The sequence below is a fragment of the Lolium perenne genome, chromosome 3 (assembly GCF_019359855.2).
Source record: "Lolium perenne isolate Kyuss_39 chromosome 3, Kyuss_2.0, whole genome shotgun sequence".
NCBI lineage: Eukaryota > Viridiplantae > Streptophyta > Magnoliopsida > Poales > Poaceae > Lolium > Lolium perenne.
Genome location: NC_067246.2, coordinates 166,299,278 through 166,323,689, shown reverse-complemented (window position 1 = coordinate 166,323,689; position 24,412 = coordinate 166,299,278). Strand labels below are relative to the sequence as shown.

Below are 24,412 nucleotides of genomic sequence, written 5' to 3'. Positions count from 1 at the left end.
GGTGATTCTATCGACGTGGTCAATCGAGCCACATGAGTGAAATCGATTTGTATCAGGTTTGTGTGCGTTTGTGTTCGTCGTGTTCATCGAGGTCATCGTGTTCTTCGTGGTTTCCTCTTTCCCCTCCTCCTCTTTGGGTCAATTTCGTGAGATTGGGCCAACCCCTTGACCTTTGGTCACATCACTTCAGGCCGAGAAGCATGATGAACTTCTCATGAAAAATCACAATGCTCGCCCAACAGGTGCAATATCGAGACCTAAAGCACATGTTAATGCTCATTTTACTTATAAATTCGGAAACCGTAAAAGGGACTACTGAAAATTCAAGGGAAAGTGAAAGAACAATGGTCAAAAGACCAAGGGGAAAGGTCATTTCAAGAAAAATAATCAAAATGATAACTCTCAGGTTTTTGTCAAAGGTGTGGATGTGCGAATCATCGTACAAACAAATGTCGTAGTATGGAGGAAAAGGGAAACAAGTTCATGGAAATAAGGTTGAAGCTACTTTAGTGCCATTGAAGACAATCCTCAAGCTAGTCCTTCTCAAAGTGCTATTGAAGAATTGAAGCCAAAGGACAACATCATCCTCGATAAAGACATGTTTTTGGAGACCTCAGTTGATCTCCTAAACAATTGATGTCACTTACCTATTTAAATACTACATATGTTATATATTATATAATATAAGTAAAATAAAGTCTTTTAGAGTACATATTGTAATGTATTTATATTTTAAGTTCATAATATAAATATTGTGTATGTAATTTGATGAATATATGAATAAAATAAATTTATTCTAAAATATTCTATTTCTATTTTTAGAATTTTACTGGAAAAATCCGATGGAAGAAGAATCGTGTTTATTGGATAGTGCTACCACTAACATAAATTTAAGGGAAGCAGGTAATTCCAAAATCTTGCTAAGAGAAAGGAAGATGCTATGACTATAACCATGCGTAGCAAAGCAATAATTGGTTAAGAAAGAGCTACATTCACACTATTATGGGTACTACTATTGTAATTCAGAATGCATTCTTGTATCTTGAATCACCGTGTACCCTTATAAATTTTAAAGATATCCGATCAAATTATTTACATCTTAAAACTATTAAGATGGATAAGAAAGAATATTTGCTTTTAACAAAGAGCGACGGATATGAGGAACAAACTCTTGAAAAATTCCCTCCATTCTCTTCCCGATTATACTTTACCTACATTTAACCTATACCTTATGTTGCGTACAAAATATTTTTTCAAAATCTTGATAAATTCAAGACTTGGCATGATCGTCTTGGTCATCCTGGAATAGGTATGATGAGAAAAATTATAGCCAATTATGTGGTCATTATTTACCAATTAAAAGATTTTGTAAGTCATCAAACATCATATGCACCGCATGTGCTACTGGCCATCCTACCTCAAAGTCAAAAATGAGTCTCTTAATTTTCTTGAAAGAATTCAAGGAGATATATGTGATCCAATATAACCTATGTCTAACCATTTAGGTATTTTATGGTGCTAATTGATGCATCCACTAGATGGTCACATGTGTAACAGGCATCCAATCCTTAGATCCACGTATTAAAGAATCTGAATCTGAAGTTTAGAGAATAATAGATTTGCAACACTTTGCAAACAACATGCCAAATGCATTTACTAATAAAAAGGTGTCACTGAATCATATATCACTGCAGTCAATGCACCAGAATAGAAGTACCAATTAAAACTACTCAACCCCCAATTGCAAATAAAAAGGGAAAAAATCTGGTATTAAGGGAAAAGGCTTCTCCAAAGCCACCACGGAAACAAAGAAGATCTACGACGATAAATGCAAATCAATCTGAAGTTGATAGACACCAAGATGATGTTCAACATCAAGAACCTAGCATAAATGTGCACACAAATTTTAATGTTGGGACATCAAAACAACTAGACTCCGTTGTTATGGGAAATCACACGGTGCCTGAAGAAACTAATAAAATTTCCCACAAACTATATCGGTAGAATCATATGATACAAAGAGAGGTATTCTCTAAAGTAATACCTACTCATAAATTCTTCCCTCTGGAAGATAAATGGGTTTTCGTTCGAAAAAAAGGAACGAAAATAGTAAGGTGATGAGATATAAAGAGAAACTAGTAGCACAATGGTTATGTAGAGACCTAGTATCGACTACCACGATACATATTCTCCTGCAATAAGTGGAATTACGTTTTTATAGTCACAGCTGAATCTTCACATATGTGTGCTCCATGTAAATAGGGACGAATGGTGTACATGTTAACCCACAATGACTTCAACATTGAAGAAACAAAATGCCAAAAGATGGCCAGACGAACCTGCTAGGTGTACTTTGCTGCTATCTCGCGCATGAGGCTTTCCGGAGCTGCAGGAAAAGAGATTGTCAGAAATAGTAACTTATGATAAGCAAGGAACTATAGACCTATATTAGTTATATCCAGCCTTTCATTAGGAGTATCCAACTATCCTTGATTTGTATTCATTTAAGAGTCCTGGTCTTGAAAGTCAAGTTATGTTACTGAGTTTGTATGTTTAGGGATATGGGTCCAGCTGTCACAAGAGTAACCGACCTAGAAGGAGAGATGTATTCGTATACTCTAAGGAGGCTACTCTTTCCCATCTCCCTAAACCATCTTATCCTCAATTCCCACTGCCTTCATCCAAGGCCAACCTTACCAATGTTATGAATACTTAAGTTGCTGTCCACAGCAGTGGACCTAGAAAATTGTCGAAGCCTAGGCGCACCGTAAGCTAGCTAAAAAATGTCTCGGACAACTGTAAGTATACTACAAAGAAAATATTGTTTTCACACTAGTGTTATGCACAAACATGAAAGCAATACATTACAAGATAATAACATCCAAATGTTTACAAGTTCACGACACGTTCAAATGTTCGCTGGTTTACAGGACGTTCAAATATTCATAAGTGGTGTTGAGGTCGAGCCCGACAAGCCAACACCTACCGGAGCTAGAGGCGCCATTTTCCTGTCTCGCTAGCCCTTAGGCCACTATATGCGGCTAGGCCTGGGATCAGAGGCGGATGAAGGTTTCATATCCAGTCCTCCACATTTCCATTGACCAATAGTCCATAGTTATAGGATTATTGGGGGAAGCCAAGGCAGAAAGAATAGATTGATTTTGAGTCGCTTAGTTGTCGAGCGAAGCTACAATGAAATAGCTTGGGGGGCAACTTAGGCAGAGCCGAGATTTCTTTTTATTGACTAGTTAAGAAATTTTTGGGGAAAGTAGAGTTAAAATATCAATGAGGATTTAAGAAAAATAAAATTTTACATGCTAGCGAAGATACATGGTCTTTAAATTGACTAACAAAGCTAGCAGCTACCTCGCTAGCGATGATTTTTTTTTTTCCCAAAAAAAGGAACAGCTCTTGGTCTATTTTTTATTGGGCTTTCTGGTCGCTACCTCTCGATACTTTGCGAGACTGCCGGCCTGCATGCTGGTTTCTGGTTACCTGGCTTTCTTCCAGTGTCAGTGGATTGGGCGATGGTCGTTTGCGGGTCACAGCCAGTTGGCCTTTGGCCTTGAGTAACCCATCGAGCAGAGGCTGAAATCAGTCTCGCCAGACACGCAAGGAAGGGCAGAGGCTGAAATCAGTCTCGCCAGACACGCAAGGAAGGAAAGCCTGGGCACGTGCATCGAGCGATCGTTCTTCCGACGCTAGAGTTCAAACTGTGGTCACGCACGCGTGGAAGCAAAGCCCGGGCAAGCACCGGGTAACAGGGATGCTAGGTCCGCCGGTGGCTGTTCACAACATCTGGTATCTGAGCCACACACCATGGCTTCCAGTGCTGAGCAACTTCAACATCCTTTGACAAGCTTATACACATGTTGGAGACAAAGATAGTGGCAGAGAAGGACAAAGCAATAGCAGTGATGCATCAGCAAGAAGTAGAGACAAGTCACAACTTCCTCGATCAGAGCCATCTTTTGAGCCCCCGGCCATGACAAAAACTGAAGAAGATGTCGATCTGGTCCAAGAAGGCATCGAGGAGCTCTCCTGCCGCATCAAGGTGCAGCCTTATATGATGGCAGTGTGTTCTTCAACGACCTCAGCAGCACAGTCGCACTACTATGCGGCGCACCAAGACACTCTGAGTTGCTAGGGACATCGGTGGCGGACAACCGTTATGTTGGCACTATATATACTAGATCTACCATCCCTGGTATGAACTGAGAGAGGAAGGGGTGATTGAAATATGGAAATAGTTTGCCACACATTTCTCATTGCTATGCTGCCCTTCGAATAGGGAGTTGAGTGACTACAAAGTCAAAAAGTAACATCACATCGGACTCAAATGTGATGGGTCCATGACATCTACCATGTCAATGACCGCCATGCATGACATCTAGCACGTCCTATGCACTATTCATGACACCTACCATGTCATGCCATACCTACTCTGTCGGAGATATTCATTTATCACCTGAACCGGAATTTAGATGGAACCTTCATGTAGATGGTATCTTTTCCGTAAAATCTTTCTACAATGCGATCCTTCTTTCTGACTTACCAGTTGACAACAATAAGAAGATTTGGAAGATGAAGATACCATTAAAAATTAAAAAATTTGGATGGTATCTTCGTCGTGGGATTATTCTCACCAAAGACAATCTTGTTAAGCGGAATTGGCATGGAAGTACACGGTGTGTTTTTTGTTTTTTGTCATCAGGACGAAACAATCAAACACTTATTATTGCCAGTTCGCGAGATCTATATGGTCTGTCATCCAAGTAGCGTCTACCTTGTATCCCCCGACTAGTGTCGCCAATGTCTTTGGCAATTGGCTTCATGGTATAGATTCAAGGTTTAAGTTGCTTCTTAGGGTGGAGGCGCAAGCAGTTATCTGGGCGCTTTGGCTATGTAGAAATAACAAGATCTTTAATGACAAAAATTGTTCTTTGTTGCAGGTCATCTATAGATGTACAGGTATTCTCCGTTCATGGTTACCTCTACAGCGAGTGGAGAACCGACAGCTATGTACGGAGGTACACGGTTGGAGGCTACGGCGAGGGATACTTTTTCCCTACATAGGTGGCAGCATAGTCTACGGATAGATGCCCCACCTACACTTTAGGCGTTATATGATTCATCGTTCCGATATGTATCTCGCCTAGTTTTTATTATTTATCCTTTTGGACTTGAGACAACAAAACGGCTGTGTGCATCCTGGTTATGCAGAGGCTGGATGTAATTGCTTTTTAAAGTAATAAAGCATCCTTTATCGAAAAAAAACCTACTCTGTACCAGCCTGGTCCGGCTTCCGAGAAGCTGGCATTTTTTTTTTTTTGCGGGGAAAAGAGATTTCCATTAAACAGGGCACAAGGTACAATCAGAGGCTACAGCTACAGCAGCTTCCTCTGGGAAACTTCTGAGCCAGAATTCAGTTCGACCATGGACCCTAGCTAGTTTAGCCAGCACGTGACCAACAATATTTATATCAGGCTAATCTTAACTACTCGAATATCTCTTTCCCTTAATAACTCACGAATTACATTGATTCTAAAAGCAAGACCGAGGTGTTTGGAGTGGTAGTTCGGAGCAGCCCTTCGGCCTCTGCACAGTCTGTCTCCACCGAGAACCCGAGCTGTGTCCAGTGCAAAGCCAGACGCAATCCCTCCTCCAAGGCCAAGAGCTCCGCTTCCGTCGCATCACGGTAGTTCTGTAAAGATCGACACGCCGAGAAGACAACCTCGCCCTGGGAGTCCTGTAACACCATGCCAGCACCAGCGGCTTGATCCTTATAAGCACCATCGATATTCAGTTTCATCTCTCCGGTCCTCAGTGTTTTCTATTTTAGATGGCCTCTTGATCGATCAGCAGCATTGGACATAGCCCGTTTAAACCCTCTTTCTGGGTCTACCACCATTTTCCTTTTGTTACATCTGCATTAGGAAATTGCTTGATCATCATAAGCGAGTTTAGATAGCCCACCAGAAACCTTCTTGATCCTTCGATTGTAGGGCAAGGTTTGGCATGTGTCATCTCATTGTGAGCGTGCCATATACGCCATATCGTCATGAGGGTTGGAGCTCTCTACACATCCGGTATGGAGACCAGAAGGTGAAGAAGCCATTCCCGGCCAATGTTCTTGATCAATTCATGTTTCGGCAACGGCCAAACTTCTGACATGGCTTGCCATAGCGCCCTAGCATGTGCACAACGCATGAATACATGGAAGGAATCCTCATCTTCCGCACCACAGATCGTACATATGCTCGTAGTAGGCATTCCCCATTGGACCATATTAACTTGTGTGGAGATTGCATTCCGACATATCTTCCAGGTAAGAATCTTCACTTTAGGTGGTACTGGACAACTCCATATTAGTTTCCAACTCGGTCTCTCACCATTGGGTTGCGTGCTTGTTGCACCATGAGGGTGGTGCTGCATGGTCGCTGGGAGGGCTAGGCGGTAGGCACTTCGGATAAAAACTCCACTTTTCTCTGGATGCCAAGCTATAAAATCTTGCTCATTCCGTGAAGCTGCTTTTATTTTGATGATCTCCTCGATCTCATCTGGCTCAAAATAGTGGTGTAGTCGTTGTAGGTTCCGCGATCCATCAGGGTGGAGAAAATCGGCAACCCAGCGATAACGGCATCGACCTTGTGCAGAGCGTGACCGGTAGTTTGACTCTCTGGGGATCCAAGGGTCTCGCCAAGCACGGATTTGGGCGCCGTTTCCCACTCTCTAAATTACACCTTGCTTCAACAGATGTAGCCCATATTCAATGGCATGCCATATAGCTGAACCATTCCCTGTGAAGACAGTGTCAATCAACGAGCCGTTTGGAAAATACTTGGCTTTCAGTAGCTGGGCGCGGAGGGTCTGCCAAGCTTGCCATGCCAGGAGAGCCTGGTTGAACAACCGCATATCACGGAAACCTAGTCCACCACAATCCTTAGGCCTTAACATGATATCCCATGCCACCCAATGCGTCTTCCTCTTCCCATTCTCTGCTCCCCACCAATACCTTCGAATCATCTTTGTCGACCTAGGGGCAGTTCGAAAACACTCATGACATAAACAGGAATAGCTTGGGCAATGGCTTTTATGAGCACTTCCTTAGCTGCTTGGGATTTGCGGGCGTATCCAGATGCTCAAGATGGCGTTTCCCAAGTTCGACGGCGAGCATCCAGGCATATGGCGTGACAAGTGCTACGACTACTTCATAGTCTTCAATATTAGCCCGGCGCTCTGGCTCACAACCGCGACACTACACATGGAAGGCAACGCGGCGGCATGGCTCCAATCATACATGCAGCAGCATACTCTGGGTCAGTGGCCTCAGCAGTTTAGTTTTTCATATCGTAGTTCAACACACTCGAGCGTGCCATTCTGTTGGCACGGGTATAGCATGAGGTGCTTGAAGATGCTCGACCTCACAGCCAGCGACATGCGCTAGGCGAGCAAGTGGATTCTGTTCCAGCACGGGCTGATGCTCCCAAGCATGTCGTCAAGTTTGCCACTGGCGAGTTCTGGAAGGATCGACAAATTGCGAGATTACAGACGTGCGAATGGACTGTGCTTCAAGTCCGGGGAGAAATTCGACCCCACGCACCAATGCACTCAGAAACAGCCTGCAACTCTGAACGCAGTAGCAGCAGATGAAGATCCAATTCAGTTATCAGAGGAAGTGCTCAACATGATTGAGATGCATGACGTGGTGACGGCAGAACAACTGAGTTTGTCGATCAATGCCATGGCAGGATCAGAAGGAGCTGACTGTCTTCGCCTCCGAGCAATGGTGGGTAATCAAGTTCTTCTAATTCTTGTGGATTCTGGTAGCAGCAATTGTTTAATCAACAAGCGCATGTTGACATCCAGTGTAATGTTGTCGAAGTACCTCCCATGGCAATGAAAGTGGTAAATGGTGAGTACATGCATACAACTCAATGTGTTCCTAAGCTCTCAGTGGTGGTCGCGCGGCAAGACTTTCACTACATCGATGAGAGTGGTGGATCTTGGAGGTTATGATGCCATCTTAGGCATTGACTGGCTTAAGAAGCATAGTCCCACCGTCACAGATTGGGATAAGAAGTGCATTTTGTTTCCTTACAACGGCAAACAAGTAACACTGCATGCTGTGCGTCCAGAAGAGAAGCAATCAGTGACTGAAATTCCAGTGGAGCAAATGGCAAAATGGACGAAGGGAAATGACATTTGGGCAATGGCTGTAATCCATCCTGACAGTGGGCATCAGGGAGACACTCTTAGTGACGATATGCACGTACAGGTGCAAAGTCTGCTCTCTGAATTCGATGCAATCTTCTCCACGCCATCACCAGCTGCCGCCAGTGCGTCAGTACGACCATGCCATTGCCCTGAAGCCAGAGGCAGTGCTGTTCAATGCCAGGCCATATCGCTACTCCCCAGCACACAAAGATGAGATTGAACGACACTCTGCCAACATCTCTACAACACCGCTGAAGAAGGGGTTCACATGGACAGAGCAAGCTACCAAAGCTTTTCTCACTCTGAAGCAGGCTATGATGACAACACCAGTTTTACAGCTGCCAAATTTTCAGAAGCAATTCATCGTGGAGACAGATGCCTGCGATTCTGGCATTGGCGCTGTGTTAATGCAAGTGCAGCACCCAATTGCGTTTCTAAGTAAACCTCTCAGTGCTGCACATCAGCACCTCTCAATATATGAGAAGAAATTCCTCGCTCTTCTCATGGCTGTGGAAAGCGCGGCGAATTCGTGATCAAGACAGATCACCATAGCTTGTGCTACTTGGAGGATCAAAATTTGTAGTCCCCGCTACAGCGAAAAGCGATGGCGCGACTGATAGGACTTGAATTCAAGATCGTCTATCGCCAAGGAGCGGAAAACCACGCCGCAGATGCTATCAAGAAAATTTCTGTCGTGCATGGACCACTTCATGACGATACAATCCTGCTCGGAAATTCAACTGTCATGGCTTCAAGAAGTGGTGAATTCATATGTCACGGATCCTGATGCTCAGCGTCGCCTAGCGGAACTTGTAATTTCCAGTCCTGACGAGCACGGGTACGAATTGAAGCAGGGCTTCATTCGTTTCAGAGGCCGCATCTGGCTTGGTGTGAACTCCGCACTCCAAACCAAGCTCATCTCGGCGCTCCACTCTAGCACTGTGGGTGGCCACTCTGGTGCCCAAGTGACGCACCAGCGTCTAAAGCGCATGTTTGCTTGGCAGGGCATGAAGGCAGCTGTGACAGATTTCGTGCGCCAATGTGGTGTATGTCAGGTGAAACATCTCAACACACACCCTGCTGGATTGCTGCAACCATTACCAGTACCAGAGGGAGCTTGGCGTGACATAACCATGGATTTCATCGAGGGCCTACCAATGTCTGACAGCTACAACGTGATTCTCGTCGTGGTGGATCGTTTCACTGAGTACTCTCACTTCGTGTCGATGTGCCATCCATTCACAGCTCCACAAGTAGCGAGGATCTTTGCCAACTCTGTCGTGAAGCTGCACGGTATGCCCCACTCTATCACTTCGGATCGAGATAAAATCTTCACGAGTAATTTCTGGAAGCTTCTGTTCCACTCTCTGGGCACAAAACTAAAATTTATTACTGCCTATCAGTGCCTTGAGATGTTCCTGAGATGCATGGTTCACGAAAATCCCAAGCAGTGGCATCGCTGGTTACCGGAAGCTGAATTTTGGTACAACTCAACATACCACTCATCTCTGGAGTGCACGCCCTTTAAAGTTCTCTATGGCCATGAGTCAAATCTGGGCGCCCTCCCAGCTGTAGAGGAGACGTCACCAGTGGCAGGAGTGCTGACTGAGAGAGCAACACAGATAGAGCTTCTCAAGCACCACTTGACTGCAGCTCAGAACAGGATAAAGATACACGCTGACAGGTCAGCAAGCGCATTGACCACTCTTTCCAGGTCAGCAACAAGGTGCACTTGAAGCTGCAACCGTATGCACAATATACCTGAGCATTTGTCGGGCCGGGCCGGGCCGGGCCTCGGGCCGGGCCGACCAAGGCCCGACGCGGAAAATCTCGGCCCAGGCCCGGCCCGGCCCGACCGTCGGGCCGGAAATCTTGGCCCAAGCCCGGCCCATCATAAGGAAAGCCCGTCGGGCCTCGGGCCTCGGGCCGGGCCGCTTCCTTAAATCGCGTAAAATGATGGCCCAGGCCCGGCCCATGCTGACCATCGGGCCAAAATATCTGGCCCAGGCCCGGCCCACAGGCATGGTCGGGTCGGGCTTGGCCCGGGAATTTCGGGCCGGGCCGGGTCGGGCCGACCGGGCCGGGCTGCCCATGGCCAGGTATGTGCACAAACCACAGTGGTAAACAGGCCATATCCGAAGCTCGCTTACAAGTTCTTTGGCCCGTACAAGGTTCTGGAGCGCATCGGACAAGCTGCATATCGTCTTGAGCTGCCAGCCACAAATCAGGTACACAATGTGTTCCATGTCTCACAGCTCAAGGAGTTCCGACCTGATTATTCTCCTGTGTTTGCTGATCTCCCCAACATTCCGGCCTTGGATGCGATGGAAACCGAGCCGGAGAAAGTGTTGGGTCGACGTCTGGTGAAGAAAGGCAATGCTGCTCTGCCACGAGTGCTGATCAAGTGGAAGCATTTAAAGATAGTGCAACCTGGGAAGATTGGGACACTGAAAGCAAAGTTCCCATCAGTAAGTTCTTGGGGACAAGCAACTTCTTTTGGGGGAGAACCTCCCACGGACGGCACGCCTTAGATGTGGTGGGCGCCACCAGCCAGAGCGTGTGGCGCCAGCATGTAGGGTGGGACCAGGCATCAGGGGCTGGTGAGTGGTTGTGTGGGTCTCACATGTGTGCCTACTAGTACCTGGAAACTCCTGTATTCAAATCATGAAAAAAATGAATGAAAGGAAAGTCTGAGCTCCTCTCTCTGTTTCCTTCTTTCTTCTCTTCCACGAAAGGAAACCCAGAGCGATTACCTCGAGCCGGCGATCATACCAGCCAGGGGGTGCTACACTAGCCCCTCTATCTATTCCTGCTACCATTTCCCTAGCAAACCTTTCCTAACTTATGAGTACTCAAGTTGCTGTTTACAACACAAGGTGCGGGGCTGTTGCCATCATTTAGTACTGTAAGGGTTATCATAAAGTTAAGCGAAGATGATACCTTCTATACCACCAGTGAAATGCTCAAATTGACCCATGGCTTGTCTAATAAACATCTCTACACCGCTGACAACTTTCACTCCACATTCTTCTGCTTCTCGTAGAAGACGGGTATCTTTGGGGGCATATACAGCATCAAACACTACATCATAGAAACTTAAAGCTTCCTGCAGATCCAAAAGGAGAATTTCTCAAATTATACCTAGGTGGCATGTTAAAGAGAGGATAACAGATAACAAGGATTCAAAATTTTATTGCTGCTAAATTAGAACAAGTTTTGCACTTGCATGTGACCTTTGGAACAGGAGTGCCATCAACATTTGGGTACATCCCCAATGATGTTGCATTAGCGAGGATCATTCCTTCTTTAGGCCCAAAATTTTCCAGGTCGGCTAACCTCAGGGCCTGACCACCAACTGCATTGGCAAGAGTAACTGCCTTTTCTGGGGAAAATGAAGAATATAGTCAAATTACATGATATTTTACAATACGGCCATCATTCATCTCAGTGACCATTTTGGTTACATCAAGTATTGACCAGCAAGAAATGGATCAAAGAACAATCATGTAATAAAATCGTACTAACTATAAGATGGTACAAAATCTGCTGCAAAGTAGGTTCACTACGCAATGCAGCGTAAAGTGATGCTTAGCCATTAGAGAAAAAAATGAGGATCTAGATTAGAATTACTCCAACTTATCACATCTCCTTTCAGGATTGGCAAATTCTACCTCATTCAGCCATCATCTTCTAATCCAGGACAAGCCCAACCAAATGGGCATTCACATATCATGCCTAGTACCAATGATGTTGCTATTTTATAAGCTGTCATGGCTGTGGCAGCCTCCTATACATGAACCTCTCCTCGTTTTATTTGGATAGAAATATTCAAGGTATCTCGATGTTTATTTATCAGAAGAAACGGTATATGCAATACGCATCTCAATTTTTTACACACTTCATGAAGTTTGACCGCAGATTGCCCTCTTTCTTAGATTCAGGATGAAAAAACTTAATTACATGCACCGAACTCTTTCCATCATGTAGTAATGACACGGTCAAAACGCTGATTACAGAAGAAATGAGATTTTTAATATGAAGCTCACTAAAAGGTGAAGATAACGTGAGAAGTGGGAGATCACAATAAAAACGATAACACATGATCAGGTGCTATGTGTGCTAGATGGCGTGGCACTGGATTTGGCCACTGGGATGTTGGAAATAATCTAAATGTACAAAAGTAGATGTAGGTTTGGGTTAGTTTTCTAGTCTCTAATCTATGTGTGTTTGAGTCTGACTAGCACTAGCTAGTCCGGTCAGGATTAGTATTAGTCTAATCTTGTGTGCGTGTAAGCTTAGACGTGTTGAGTCCTTATACTAGCTAGAGTACTAGTCCGTGTACGTCTAGGAGTCTAAGTTGGTTAGGTTTAGTTAACTAGGAAAGGCCTGGAGTCGAGTAGGTTTAGGACGTTTGAGTCGGTTCTACTAGCACGAATCAGGTCCTGGCCATGTATATATACAAGAGGCTAGCTGCAAGTGGTAACACAACCGCAGAGTTGAAAAATCAAAAGTTGAAACAAAGAGAGAAAAGGAAAGCATGATACGTGCCCCTGGCCACGAGTTTTTCGCGGGCATGTGTTTATCTAATTTGATGTAACTTATCTGTGGGAGAATCCCAACAATTGGTATCAAAGCGAGCTCGAAGATTTGAAGCCAAGCTTGCCCTGGGGAGGCGACCCGACTAGCGCCTCAGGGCAGGCGATCGTCGCTCAGCGGAGCGACACGGAGTAGACGGCAGGGTGACGTCATTGGCAAGGCGCGGGAGGTGGATGATCATTGATGGGAGAGGTGGTGCTGAGGTGCGGTACCGGGAGTCTCGTCAAGATCGTCGTCTGGGGAGTTAGAAGAGTCAAGAAGTCATGGTCCTGCAAGTTGGCACAGAGTCGGCGTCGAGTCCGTGAGTCGTCGTTGTGCCCAAGTGCTTGTTTCTATGAGGATCAGTTGCAGTTGAAGTGCGTCACGTCGAAGTGCTGTCTGGTGCGGGGTGTCACCGAGGGCTAGTACGTGCGCGAAGAAGTGTGTCTTAACGCAGAGATGCTCAAGCATATAGTGGGGCGAGGATCAGTGAAGGGGGGGTCTCTTTAATGAGGACCTGGCTCTACATAAGGCGGTGTGATTCGTCGGCATGTATGCGTTAGGGGTGGCCGATGGTGTCGTCTGCAATGTGACTGTGAGTCTGGATCATATGTTGAGTTGAGTATGTAAGTCGGCAAGTCGAAATTAGGGGGAGGTTGTGAGGAGCAATCTGGCCTGGCAATTAGACCTGTCATGGAGCGAGACATGAACAAGATGAAGATCTGCAAGGAGTCAAAACTAGAAGGAGTACGAGGAGACAACAAGCAGTAGTTAAATCGAAGTTTAGATTAGGGGGAGATTGACACCTAGACAAATAAGATATGGATAAAATCAAATGTTTTTTTTCTTTGCAACATACAGGTATATTTTAAAAAAAAGATCCTCTCCCGATGCAACGTACGGGCAATTTTGCTAGTAATCTAAACGTACAAAAGCAGATGTAGGTTTGGGTTAGTTTTCTAGTCTCTAATCTACGTGTGTTTGAGTCTGACTAGCACTAGCTAGTCCGGCCAGGATTAGTATGTCCTTGTGTGCGTGTAAGCTTAGACGTGTTGAGTCCTTGTACTAGCTAGAGTACTAGTCCGTGTACGTCTAGGAGTCGGTTAGGTTTAGTTAACTAGGAAAGGTTTGGAGTCGAGTAGGTTTAGGATGTTTGAGTCAGTTCTACTAGCATGAATCAGGTCCTGGCCGTGTATATATATATACACGAGGTGTTATGCTTAAACTACAATTCACACACAAGATCACCACTAGAGGGAGGAAGAACTTCGATTTCCTCTGCTCATACGAGTTCAGATACGCCTCTTACAAGAGGAAGTTATACCAACCAGAACATGGCGGCTAGGGTTTAACCCAGAATACAGAGAGATGAAGATTACACGCTCAGATCCAAGCTAAATAGAGAGAGAGAGAGAGAGAGAGAGAGAGAGAGAGAGAGAGAGAAGACAAACAAGGGAGCAGTTGAAAAGCAGCAGACAGCTAAAGTGGAGCTGTCGGAGTTCAAATGCGACCGTTGCTTCGTCGTGGACCGTTGAGATGAAGATCGGCGATTCCTGAAGCTCCTCGAGTGGCGGGAGTGGTACGATGCCATCTAGACCGTAGGATTGTAAATCGACAATGACTGAAACTAACCACTGTCAGGTGAAGCTGTATCCTAACACGAGGCTGGCTGCAACTTGTAACACAACTGCGGAGTTGAAAATTCAGAAGTTGAAATAAAGAGAAAAAAGGAGGGTATGATACGTGCCCCTGGTCACGAGTTTTTCGTGAGCGTGTGTTTATCTAATTTGATGTAATCAATCCGTGGGAGCATCCAAACATGGGATACAAAACATGGGCTCCTCGCAGAGCAATCGTTGCAACCAGTTGTTCTGTCAGGTAAGTTGGATGCTCGTCACTCGTCACTAAATGATCCCAAATGGGATTCATGTAGTTCTCCAGATATACTCCCTCCGTCCACAAATAAGTGTACGTGCAGGTTTTCTAAGATAAATTATGAAGTAGAGTAGAAAATAGAATGGAAAGATGCAAACCAACACATCACTCCTCTTTAATTCTTTCACCTCCAATGATCTAAGTGCATGTAGAAAACAAGGAGAGCATGTGTTAAATATTATTGGGTTTGATTTCCGTGCAATGAGAGAGAAGCAATTTTTTGCTACTTTAATATCCATTGGAAATATAGATGTACACTCTTTTGTGGACAAAGTTTAGAGCTCAACGTCCACTTATTTGAGGACGGAGGGAGTATGCTACAATGTGTAGCTCTATGAAAGTTTTTTTTTTTAGAAAATAATTTTATTTTCAAGAAAATTACGCCATATAACAAATAATTTACCAATGCTTTAGTATAATAATGTGTGCATAATATATGATGCTTGACCAGTACAAAATGAACATGAAGATAGACCTATTGATAAATATAATGAATATGGATATGCTGAAGAACACCGTCCAACAAAAATACAAAACCTTACCATAGGTACGGTTTGCTACTACAACTCTCGCACCCTTCTTCTTTGCCCCATAAGCAATTGCCTTACCAGCACCACCAGCACCTACAACAACAATAAGCCTGCCAGCCAAGGGTGACACAGCAGCATCCTTTGACCCTGGACCTGTGGAACATAAAGGATCTGACATTTTGTCCATGACTCCCTAATATCTGTTACAACGTAGTCGGTTAAGATTGTTTAAACCTCCAATGGCATCCTCAATAGCAGAAATTGCTCCAACGTAGTCTGTATTGTACCCCACTAATTTGCCATCTGATTTCCTAATTATAGTGTTTATGGCTCCTATTGACTGCAGATTAACACAATAAAATAGCAGGTCAAACAAACAGAAAGTGGAAGCTGATTCATGAAGTAGACATGAAAGTAGTACAGTGCATACACAGGTACCTTAGCAACAGCATCATGTTCATGGCAACAATGTACTGCATCCACTTTGAAAGGAAGAGAACAACTGCATTACAGTAAGTCATACAGTGTGAAACAAACTTGCTCTTGTGAATTTTACCAATGAAAGGCTTAAAATGACTTTCTACAACTTGATATGATAGAAGTACAAAAGTTCTGGTTTTCTGTGATACTCCCTCCGTCCCAAAATGTAAGGCGTCTAAGGATTAGTCAAAAGTCAACGTTTTTAAAGTTTGACCAAGTTTATACACAAAAATAAACATTTACAATACTGAACCAACATGAATAGATTCACCATAAAATATATTTTCTTAATATGTCCATTCGATACTGTAGATGTAAATATAATTTTCTAAATATTTAGTCAAAGTTAGTAAAGTTTGACTTTTGACTAGTCCTTAGACGCCTTACATTTTGGGACGGAAGGAGTACTGCTCATTCTCTAATTCACACCCTTAAGTAAAAAATGGTTGTGTCAGCTACTTTGCCCAGACCATGAAGATTAATGCTTATTAAGTATGCTAAGAATATTTGAACTTGAAAAAGGAAAAAGGAAGAAACACATTAAAAGGGCAAAATGTGGGATATTGCATAGCTAGAAGTGAATGATTGGATAGATTTGATTCCTTGGAACCCTGATATACGGTTTCTCAATCTTCGGTAGATAATTTCCAATATTTTCATCCATGTGGTTTTCAAGAGTACAACAAAATTATCATTTCATTCTGAGCAATCCGACAGATCAGTAATGTAGGATTTCTTTTGTATTCTCTGCATTAGAATTAGTACCTAAATCCTGAAAAATCTGGAGCTGAATATGTGTCAAGGAATCTAGCTAGATCATCTGCCAGAAGAGGAAGATAAACAGCATTGAATCCAACAGACTGAAGACATTTATTGTGCAAAATTGGGCTCTTGCTCTGCTTTACTGGGTTGGCTATAAGACCAAGAACCTTTGTATCAGGTCCTATACACCTTATATTGTAAATATCCAATAATTCTTCAAGTGTTGGCTGCCCAGATGCTGATGTCTTTGTAGCATCAAGTATTCCAAAGGTAAGATATCCACCAAATTTTGGGGATAACACCCTTGACATCAAACCTCTTTCACTCATCACCAATCCAATCATAGGCACCTGTCATTTCTATTGGTCAGTGAAATGGTAGTATACACCTGGCATGAATTAGGAAACCATGTAACTAAACTCCTTAAGCCTATAAATACACATCAGATTAGCTATCCCAACTAGCTATACTGTTGTGCGGCTCCTAATCAGCAATATCAGGGTTTGATGAATCCAAGATAAATGAATAAGATAAAAAAAAATAGCAATATCTTAAACATATTTTCTATTTCAGTAACAAGCTTACAAAGACACAACAGTTTGATGAAACTGATATATACAAGCAAGAATCTACTGAAGCAATTAGCGAGTACAAGGTAAGCAATCCATTGACACAACAGTAAGGACACTGGAAATTTTGCAACTCCAGACAGCTAGGTTGGTTTTCTTCAAATTTTATTCTCTTTGAATAAATTATTATTTGAACATAAGAGGAATGGACCAACCGATTCTTGAAAAGTACATACATCTGGGTGTGCTGTTGATCTAGCTTAACTATGGCACAACTATAAAAAATTTAAGCTTTGAAAAACAATTGGCCATAGTTAACTTTTAAATGCCACGGAGAACACCTTTCATACAGAAAAAGCCACAAAGGATTTAACCGGAGTTCAATTGCAAGACATAAGGACTGAATATACAAGACAGATAACTAGAAACTGTCACTTACTTGGCAGTGCACCATCACCTGGAACATCCTTGACACATCAGCAATGTCTGTAGCAGTGGTTGCAACTTTAACTATGTCCGCTCCAACTGTTTGTATTCTAGCTACAAGGTTTGCAAGCTCCTCGCAGGATGGGGTACTCTCATAATTATGTGAAGATACAATAAGTTTACATTTATCTGGCTTATTACCAGAAAGAAAGTTGATAAATTTGTCAGCAACCTACAACATAACAAAATATGCTCGTCAAGAGAGTATTCATATGATTAACTAACAGAACAGCTAAAAATTCTAGTGGCAAAACCCTGGTATCATCATTAGTGGTAGAAATAGAACGAAGCAGACTTCAGCTCATAATACTTGTTCTTTTTTTTACTCTACATTAGAGACAAGATTAATCAGAAATGTCTTGTGTGAACCTAACATGCATATATCCGCAGAATAACAAAATGGTTTGCGTCAGGAAAATTCCAATGTATAAACGAACCTTTAACTCAATGTCGACATAGTCTACGCCTAGTTCCATTGCCAAACGTAGTGTTTCAAACCTTGCAGCATCATCACCATCATAGCGACCTCCTTCCCAGTTAGGCCTGCAAAAAACAAGCAAATGTGCAAATCATTTATGTAAGCATCATGGTTCTCAGTTGTATACTGGTATACACAGATATGGAAATTAGGTACATAATTCCTTGTACATAAATTAGATAGATATGTCCAACTGATGGACGATACGAACAAGTGTCGTCAGCTTAAAAAAATACTTTGATTAAGTCTAATATAAGAGGCAATTCTCAAAATGCCATCAAACAATTGCCGCGTTCAGAGAATGCCATCAAACTAGTTGTTGTTCCGAGAATGCCATTAAATGGGTATCTTCGTTTCAAAAATGCCACATCTGTTAGTTGACCGCTAGTCAACGTCTCTTGTGGAAAGACTACACATTTGTTGCATTTTTTAAAAGATTTTAAATAAACAACAAATCCTTAACAAAAAAATTGGCTTGTTTTTTTTTACATCTTGCAACATAATATAAACACAGAATATAATAGTCATTTCAATAATACCATTTCAGCTCACCTCCAGCAAATAAAATAACGTCCAGATACAACACAATTTCAGCAATACCACAGTTCAACGCAGAACATAGATAGAGTAGAGGAGACAGAGATAGTTTACTGCTCTGGGCACTGTCAGATGTATTTTGGAAAGCAGAAAGTGGAGGGCACCGACTCAAAATCCAACCCAAACCAAAACAACACAATAGCTATGACCAATAAAAGCGAGAAGGTCTAACTATAAGCTCCACTATAAAGAACAACTAAATGGAGGCTCGGGAGGCAGGCGGAGAGGGCTAGAAGGTCTAACCGGTAGGTGACAAGGGCGGGGAGCGGGCAGCTGCGGAGAAGGCGCGGGAGGTCCTCCCGCGGGCTGAACCCCTCGATGAAGTCCAGCCGGATCTCGACGAGGTCACCTCCTGCGGCCGCTGCCGCCGCCGCGTCGATCTTCATCTCCTCGACCGTCCGCCCCACGAGCGGCACACACAGCAGCGTCATGTCCTCTTTTTTTTCCTTCACTTCACGCTCGCGATGCAGATGCGGGCGATCAGCAATGGCCGCGAGCGACAGGGTGGGAGTTGGTGTAAATTGGCCGCTTGCGCAAGTGGTGGAAGGCGAGGGTGGATGCGCCGGTGCGGGTGTAGCAGAAAAGGTGTTTCATACTGTCAAAGCCTTAAGGTTGGTGGCTGGTGGGTGGGTGGGTGAAGGGGGTCGGTGGAGTAGTAGCCAAAGCTGTTGAATGTGTTCAGGGGGTGTTTGGTGTGGCTTTTTTTGGCTTTTGGCTTTGGCAAAAGCCACCAAAAGCACCCAAAATCCAAAAGCCAAAAAAAGCACCTATTTAGGTGCTTTTGGTGGCTTTTGCCAAATAGGTTTGGCTTCCAAAATCCAAAAGCCAAAAAAAACACCTATTTAGGTGCTTTTGGTGGCTTTTGCCAAAGCCAAAAGCCACAACAAACACCCCCTCAATCGGCACACCGGCGACCATGCTTCTTGCGCGAATTTTTTTTTAAATAATACTCATTTTTTATTATTAATTTTAGAAATAATAGTCATCATTTTTAATATTTCACAGGAATAATACACCGTCGGGTTCCAGGAACCCGAAATTGAAATGTCGGGGCAGAGAAGCCCGATAATTGAAAATCGGGTTTGACGAACCCGAATTCAGGTTGTACCGTGCGGCGAGGAAAAAAGAAAGAAAAGGAAAGAAAAAATTTGGGTAGTTGATGACGCGTAAAGCACACGCCCGTTGGGAACCCCAAGTGGAAGGTGTGATGCGTACAGCAGCAAGTTTCCCTCAGTAAGAAACCAAGGTTTATCGAACCAGTAGGAGATGAAGCCCACGTGAAGGTTGTTGGCGGAGGAGTGTAGTGCGGCGCAACACCAGGGATTCCGGCGCCAACGTGGAACCTGCACAACACAATCAAAATACTTTGCCCCAACGTAACAGTGAGGTTGTCAATCTCACCGGCTTGCTGTAAACAAAGGATTAAATGTGTGATGTGGAAAATGATATTTGTTTGCAATGAGCACCCCTTCCAGTATTAAGTTGCAAACAACAGACAATTGCATTAAGTATGGTGCGTAATGTAATCAACACAAATATCCTTAGACAAAGCATTGATGTTTTATCCCTAGTGGCAACAGCACATCCACAACCTTAGAACTTTCTGTCACTATCCCAGATTCAATGGAGACATGAACCCACTATCGAGCATAAATACTCCCTCTTGGAGTCACAAGTATCAACTTGGCCAGAGTGATAAGGGCTAAGCCCAAGGATGTGCCCGATCTTCACGGATTTGGGTGGAATTCGTGGGGGAGGTGGATGAACGCGATGAACACGAAGAACACGTAGGGGAATCGTGGGGATACAACACACACACACGCACACAAATCGGTTTTCCCTCGTTGGCCCGAACCACCAACTCGATAGAGGTTGCGAGAAAAGACCTTCCGGTAGAAATCCCGCAAAGAGATCGACAAATCGAAGCTCGCAAGATCTAGAAGGGTGAAAAGACCGGAAGGTTGATAGAAGTGCAAGCAAAAAGACCAAATAGGTAGAAGTGCAAGCAAAAGATCAAACAAACGGTAGAAGTCACCAAAGAGATCTTGACAAGTCGATAAGGAGCCCGGGTGGGTACAAGATCAAAGATCTAGGTAGGGTTCCCACAAGGGTGAGCTAAGCTCAGGTTTAATTTCACATCAAGTCTAATCTCAGATCTGAGCCAACAAGGCTATTTATAGGTGGGGGCGAAGGGTTAAGTTACACGCTGAAAAGTGCTGTCTTGCTGAAATTCGATGGGGCGGAAGTTCCGGTCATCTTGGGCGGAAGTTCCGGTCAGGGGCGGAAGTTCCGGTCTTGTGGGCCGGAAGTTCCGGTCGGGGCGGAAGTTCCGGTCGGGGCGGAAATTCCGGCCAAGTTCCGGCCTTGTTCCGGAATTCCGCCATTGTCCCGCAGTAGCATCCAGTATGGTTTTCGCGGACTTTCGGAACTTGGGCGGAAGTTCCGGTCCTCTGGGGCGGAAGTTCCGGCTGGATCCTTTCTCCTGGGCGCTGGAAGGCATCTTGAGGGCATCCGGCCTAAGTTTGGTCCCGGGGGCGGAAGTTCCTACCGGGCGCTGTAGCTCCATCTTCATCATTTCCAGCTCTCTCTCCATTGGCTTGGTCTCCATGGCTTGCGTCTTGGTCGATGTACCTGATTGAACATAGGGTATTGGCATGAAGTAGCAAGCCATCCAAAGGGGTATCAAAAGTGATGCGGGGTGGCCTTCGGTCACCTCCACACCAAGACCAACAAGTCCCCCAAGTGGACCAATGACACGAGCCCGAGTTAAAGCTCTTCATGATGAGGTGAACTCGCTCCTCACCACCCTTGACCTTGGTACCCCGTTGGATGGATTGCTACCTCATGCCGACGTGTTATGTGTCATTAGGTACAAGGAGCATCAAGAGCACGAAGAGGAGGACACACCATGGTCAAGAGAAGGAGAGGAGCAGCTGGACGCAAAGATGGACATGGAGCTGGACCGGAAGTCGCCCGAAGAGCGCAAGGAAGAGAAGATGGACGGCCGGTCCGTAACCCGGCCGATCGGCCTCGATCGGGCCACCCGATCCCCAGCCCGGCTCGACCGGCCTCCCGACCGGGCCGCCGGTCCAAACCGGATTTGCGCTCGTGACATCCGGGCAACATCCCGGGGCCTCGGAACCTCGTCCGCTTGCCGCCGGTCCCAGCCCGGTCTGGACTGCCGCTGCCCGGTCCCAGGCCCGGTCGACCGGCCTCGACCGTCGCTGCGTAACTTAAGTCGCCCAATCGGCCCGAACTTGTTTCCTTCGTACCTTTTCGGCCCGTGACGCCTTGTAAGACTATATAAGCACCCCAGACGCCCCTTTAGCTCTTTAGACTTGTTTTGAACTCAAACCTACCTTTGAGCTTAGTCTCCCTTGGGTATCATCCCTCTGTAATCAAGGCCATCCTTGTTGTTGATTTGGATATTGTTGAGTGAGATTCTAGTACAAGCTACTCTCTCTCCCTCACCAATCCCCTTTTCTCCAACACCAATCTCTCACCGGGAATTCTGCCGCATGCCTCTTCCGGGTGATTCTATTGGCGTGGTCCATCGAGCCACGGGGGTAAGTATCGGGTGTATCGGGTTGGTGTGCGTGCGTGAGTCTCGGAGTTCCTCGTGTTCGTCGTGTTCTTCGTGTTCCTCGCGTTTTCCCATCTCCCCTCTTGGTTTCGAAGTCAATCCGCGAGATCGGGCCACACACGGGGTCTTAGACCTCATCATATGGTATCAGCAGCTCTTGGTTACCGCGGATTTGACCTTCCACCCACTCGATTTCGTCCCTAGAAAATTTTCCAAAAAATCCCCAAAAATAGCCCTAAATTGCCTCTTGACCGATCTGTGATTTAGTTGCGTTTTGAGTGGTTTTGGTCCGTGGATCTGGTGTTGTTGTGCTTGATCTACTATTTCCCCAACTTTTAGCCTCCAATTCCATCGTTTCCCTTCGATTTGGTCGATTTGGCTTGGTTTTCGTGAAGAACAGGAGAGAGAAATCGCGCGATCCGGTTGAGCACCGGTCAACCGGGACTCTGACCGGCCGGGCGGTCCCGAATCCGGCCGACCGGCCTTACAACCGGCCAGGCCGGTCCAGAGCTGGTCCAACTGGGCCCTGCACCGGGCGCAAGAACGCCCTCCTTCGACTTCGTCTTCCGGCGATCTCCACCACCACCACCACCACCACCACCATCGCAGGTATAACTTGCAGCTTTCACCTTGTAACCCCTCTTCCTTTTGCGATCTATCCCATCGAGCATTGCTTGTCTAGTGTTGGGAGACATTGCACGTGGCCCCGCATTGTGAGGTGTGTGTGTAGCGTTGAGTAAGGCACCCAAGCAAACACTCGTGTGGCAAGATAGCAAAAGCGAGGCTAACGCTAACATAGTGCGTGAAAAAGCCCCAAAAACACAAAAAGAGTGTGAGTAGCACCATACATCCATACATCCATACATCCATACGCCCATACATACAAAGTGTCCACGTGCCACCAAAGATACAAACGAGTGCAAGTGCCGCCATATACAAAAGAGAAAAAGCTTTTAAGCAAAGAGAGATAGGAGAAGAGAGGCCGCGTGTGAATCTTGTTGTCTCTTCCTTTGCAACCAAAGCTTTGGCTCTCCTTGTGTTAGTGTGACACCGAGCACTTATACATACACTTTTCCGCTCACTTTTGGTTGCACTAACCCCGCTTATCTCGTGTGTGTGTTCCACAACTTTTTCCGTGTTTATAGTGATCTTCACATTGACATTTGGATTTTTGGTCCTCACCCACTTTTAACAACATACTCGATCTTGGATTTGTCTTTTGGCTTTCCACAACACTCGCCTAACACCATATTTGCTAGCTTTTGCGTGTGGTTTTGCGTGTGTTCCCGATACACTTGATCTTGCTTTCGGTTTGGTGGACTGCCTCAATACTATCTTACCTTGGTAAGAGTGCGAGGTAGTCTCCTTCCACTAACATACACAACATAGTTCTTGTCTTTGCATCATGGATAGGAACGGAGATACCAATAGGGATGAAGAGATCCTCCGCAACACCGAGAGGCTGGCTACTCAACACAACCTATGGACGCAACGACAAGAGTTCAAGGAGCAACTCTCCCTCTTCGAGACCCGCATTGATGAGCAATACGATGAGGTGGCTCACAACTTCGCCACCGTCAACCAAGACTTGGCACTTCTTCGTGAAGCTACGGACAACTTGAATGGCCAAATGGCGGCCAATGATGCCAACATGGAGCGACGCATGGATAGCCTCGAGCGCGCCATCACCAACTTGGGTTGATGTAGCCCCGGTCACCGACGTTGCTACACCAAGACCAACAAGTCCCCCAAGTGGACCGATGACACGAGCCCGAGTCAAAGCTCTTCATGATGAGGTGAACTCGCTCCTCACCACCCTTGATCTTGGTACCCCTTTGGATGGATTGCTACCTCATGCCGACGTGCTATGTGTCATTAGGTACAAGGCGCGTCAAGACCACGGAGAGGAGGAGGCGCCAAGGTCAAGGGAAGGAGAGAAGCAACTGGACATGGAGATGATCATGAAGCCGAAGCCAACGTCGCACGAAGCGCTCCAAGGAAGAGACGGACGCTGGCCGGTCCAGGACCCGGTCAGACCGGACCTACAACCGGACGCCCCGGTCATAGGCCCGGTCGACCGGGCGCAAACCGGGCCAGCTCCCTCGTACCGGACGACGACCGGAAACTTCGCAGTTTCCCGGTTTGCGCCCGGTCGACCGGACCCATGACCGGACGGCCCGGTCCCAGGCCCGGTCAGACC

The 24,412-nt window shown here is 45.3% G+C and overlaps 1 protein-coding gene across 4 annotated transcripts; it reads right to left on the bottom strand.

Moving 5' to 3' along the window:
* Positions 1 to 1,114: 1,114 nt before the first annotated feature.
* LOC127323529 (bifunctional 3-dehydroquinate dehydratase/shikimate dehydrogenase, chloroplastic) lies at positions 1,115 to 19,248 on the bottom strand. 4 transcript variants are annotated; one of them, XM_051351642.1, is made up of 11 exons: positions 18,873 to 19,248; positions 17,992 to 18,097; positions 17,508 to 17,726; positions 16,503 to 16,849; positions 15,696 to 15,759; positions 15,492 to 15,597; positions 15,270 to 15,410; positions 11,451 to 11,599; positions 11,158 to 11,323; positions 2,340 to 2,386; positions 1,115 to 1,300 (listed from the first exon to the last, which is right to left on the bottom strand). In XM_051351642.1, exons 1-10 carry the CDS (start codon positions 19,058 to 19,060, stop codon positions 2,343 to 2,345), a joined length of 1,530 nt encoding a protein of 509 aa, XP_051207602.1. In that variant the 5' UTR covers positions 19,061 to 19,248; the 3' UTR covers positions 1,115 to 1,300; positions 2,340 to 2,342. The 4 variants fall into 4 exon arrangements, with proteins under 4 accessions (XP_051207602.1, XP_051207603.1, XP_051207601.1 ...); XM_051351643.1 differs by lacking the exon at positions 1,115 to 1,300 and adding an exon at positions 1,642 to 1,882; XM_051351641.1 differs by lacking the exon at positions 1,115 to 1,300 and adding an exon at positions 1,965 to 2,192.
* Between the last annotated feature and the right edge of the window lie 5,164 nt (positions 19,249 to 24,412).

What these genes read in the sequence shown, in the direction of transcription:
- LOC127323529 (XM_051351642.1), bottom strand. Translation starts at nt 19,060, where the DNA reads ATGACGCTGCTGTGTGTGCCGCTCGTGGGGCGGACGGTCGAGGAGATG. An exon ending in TATTGAGGATGCCATTGGAG is followed by an intron (nt 15,411 to 15,491) that starts GTTTAAACAATC and finishes TATGTTCCACAG; the next exon opens with GTCCAGGGTCAAAGGATGCT. An exon ending in ATGGCACTCCTGTTCCAAAG is followed by an intron (nt 11,324 to 11,450) that starts GTCACATGCAAG and finishes TTGGATCTGCAG; the next exon opens with GAAGCTTTAAGTTTCTATGA.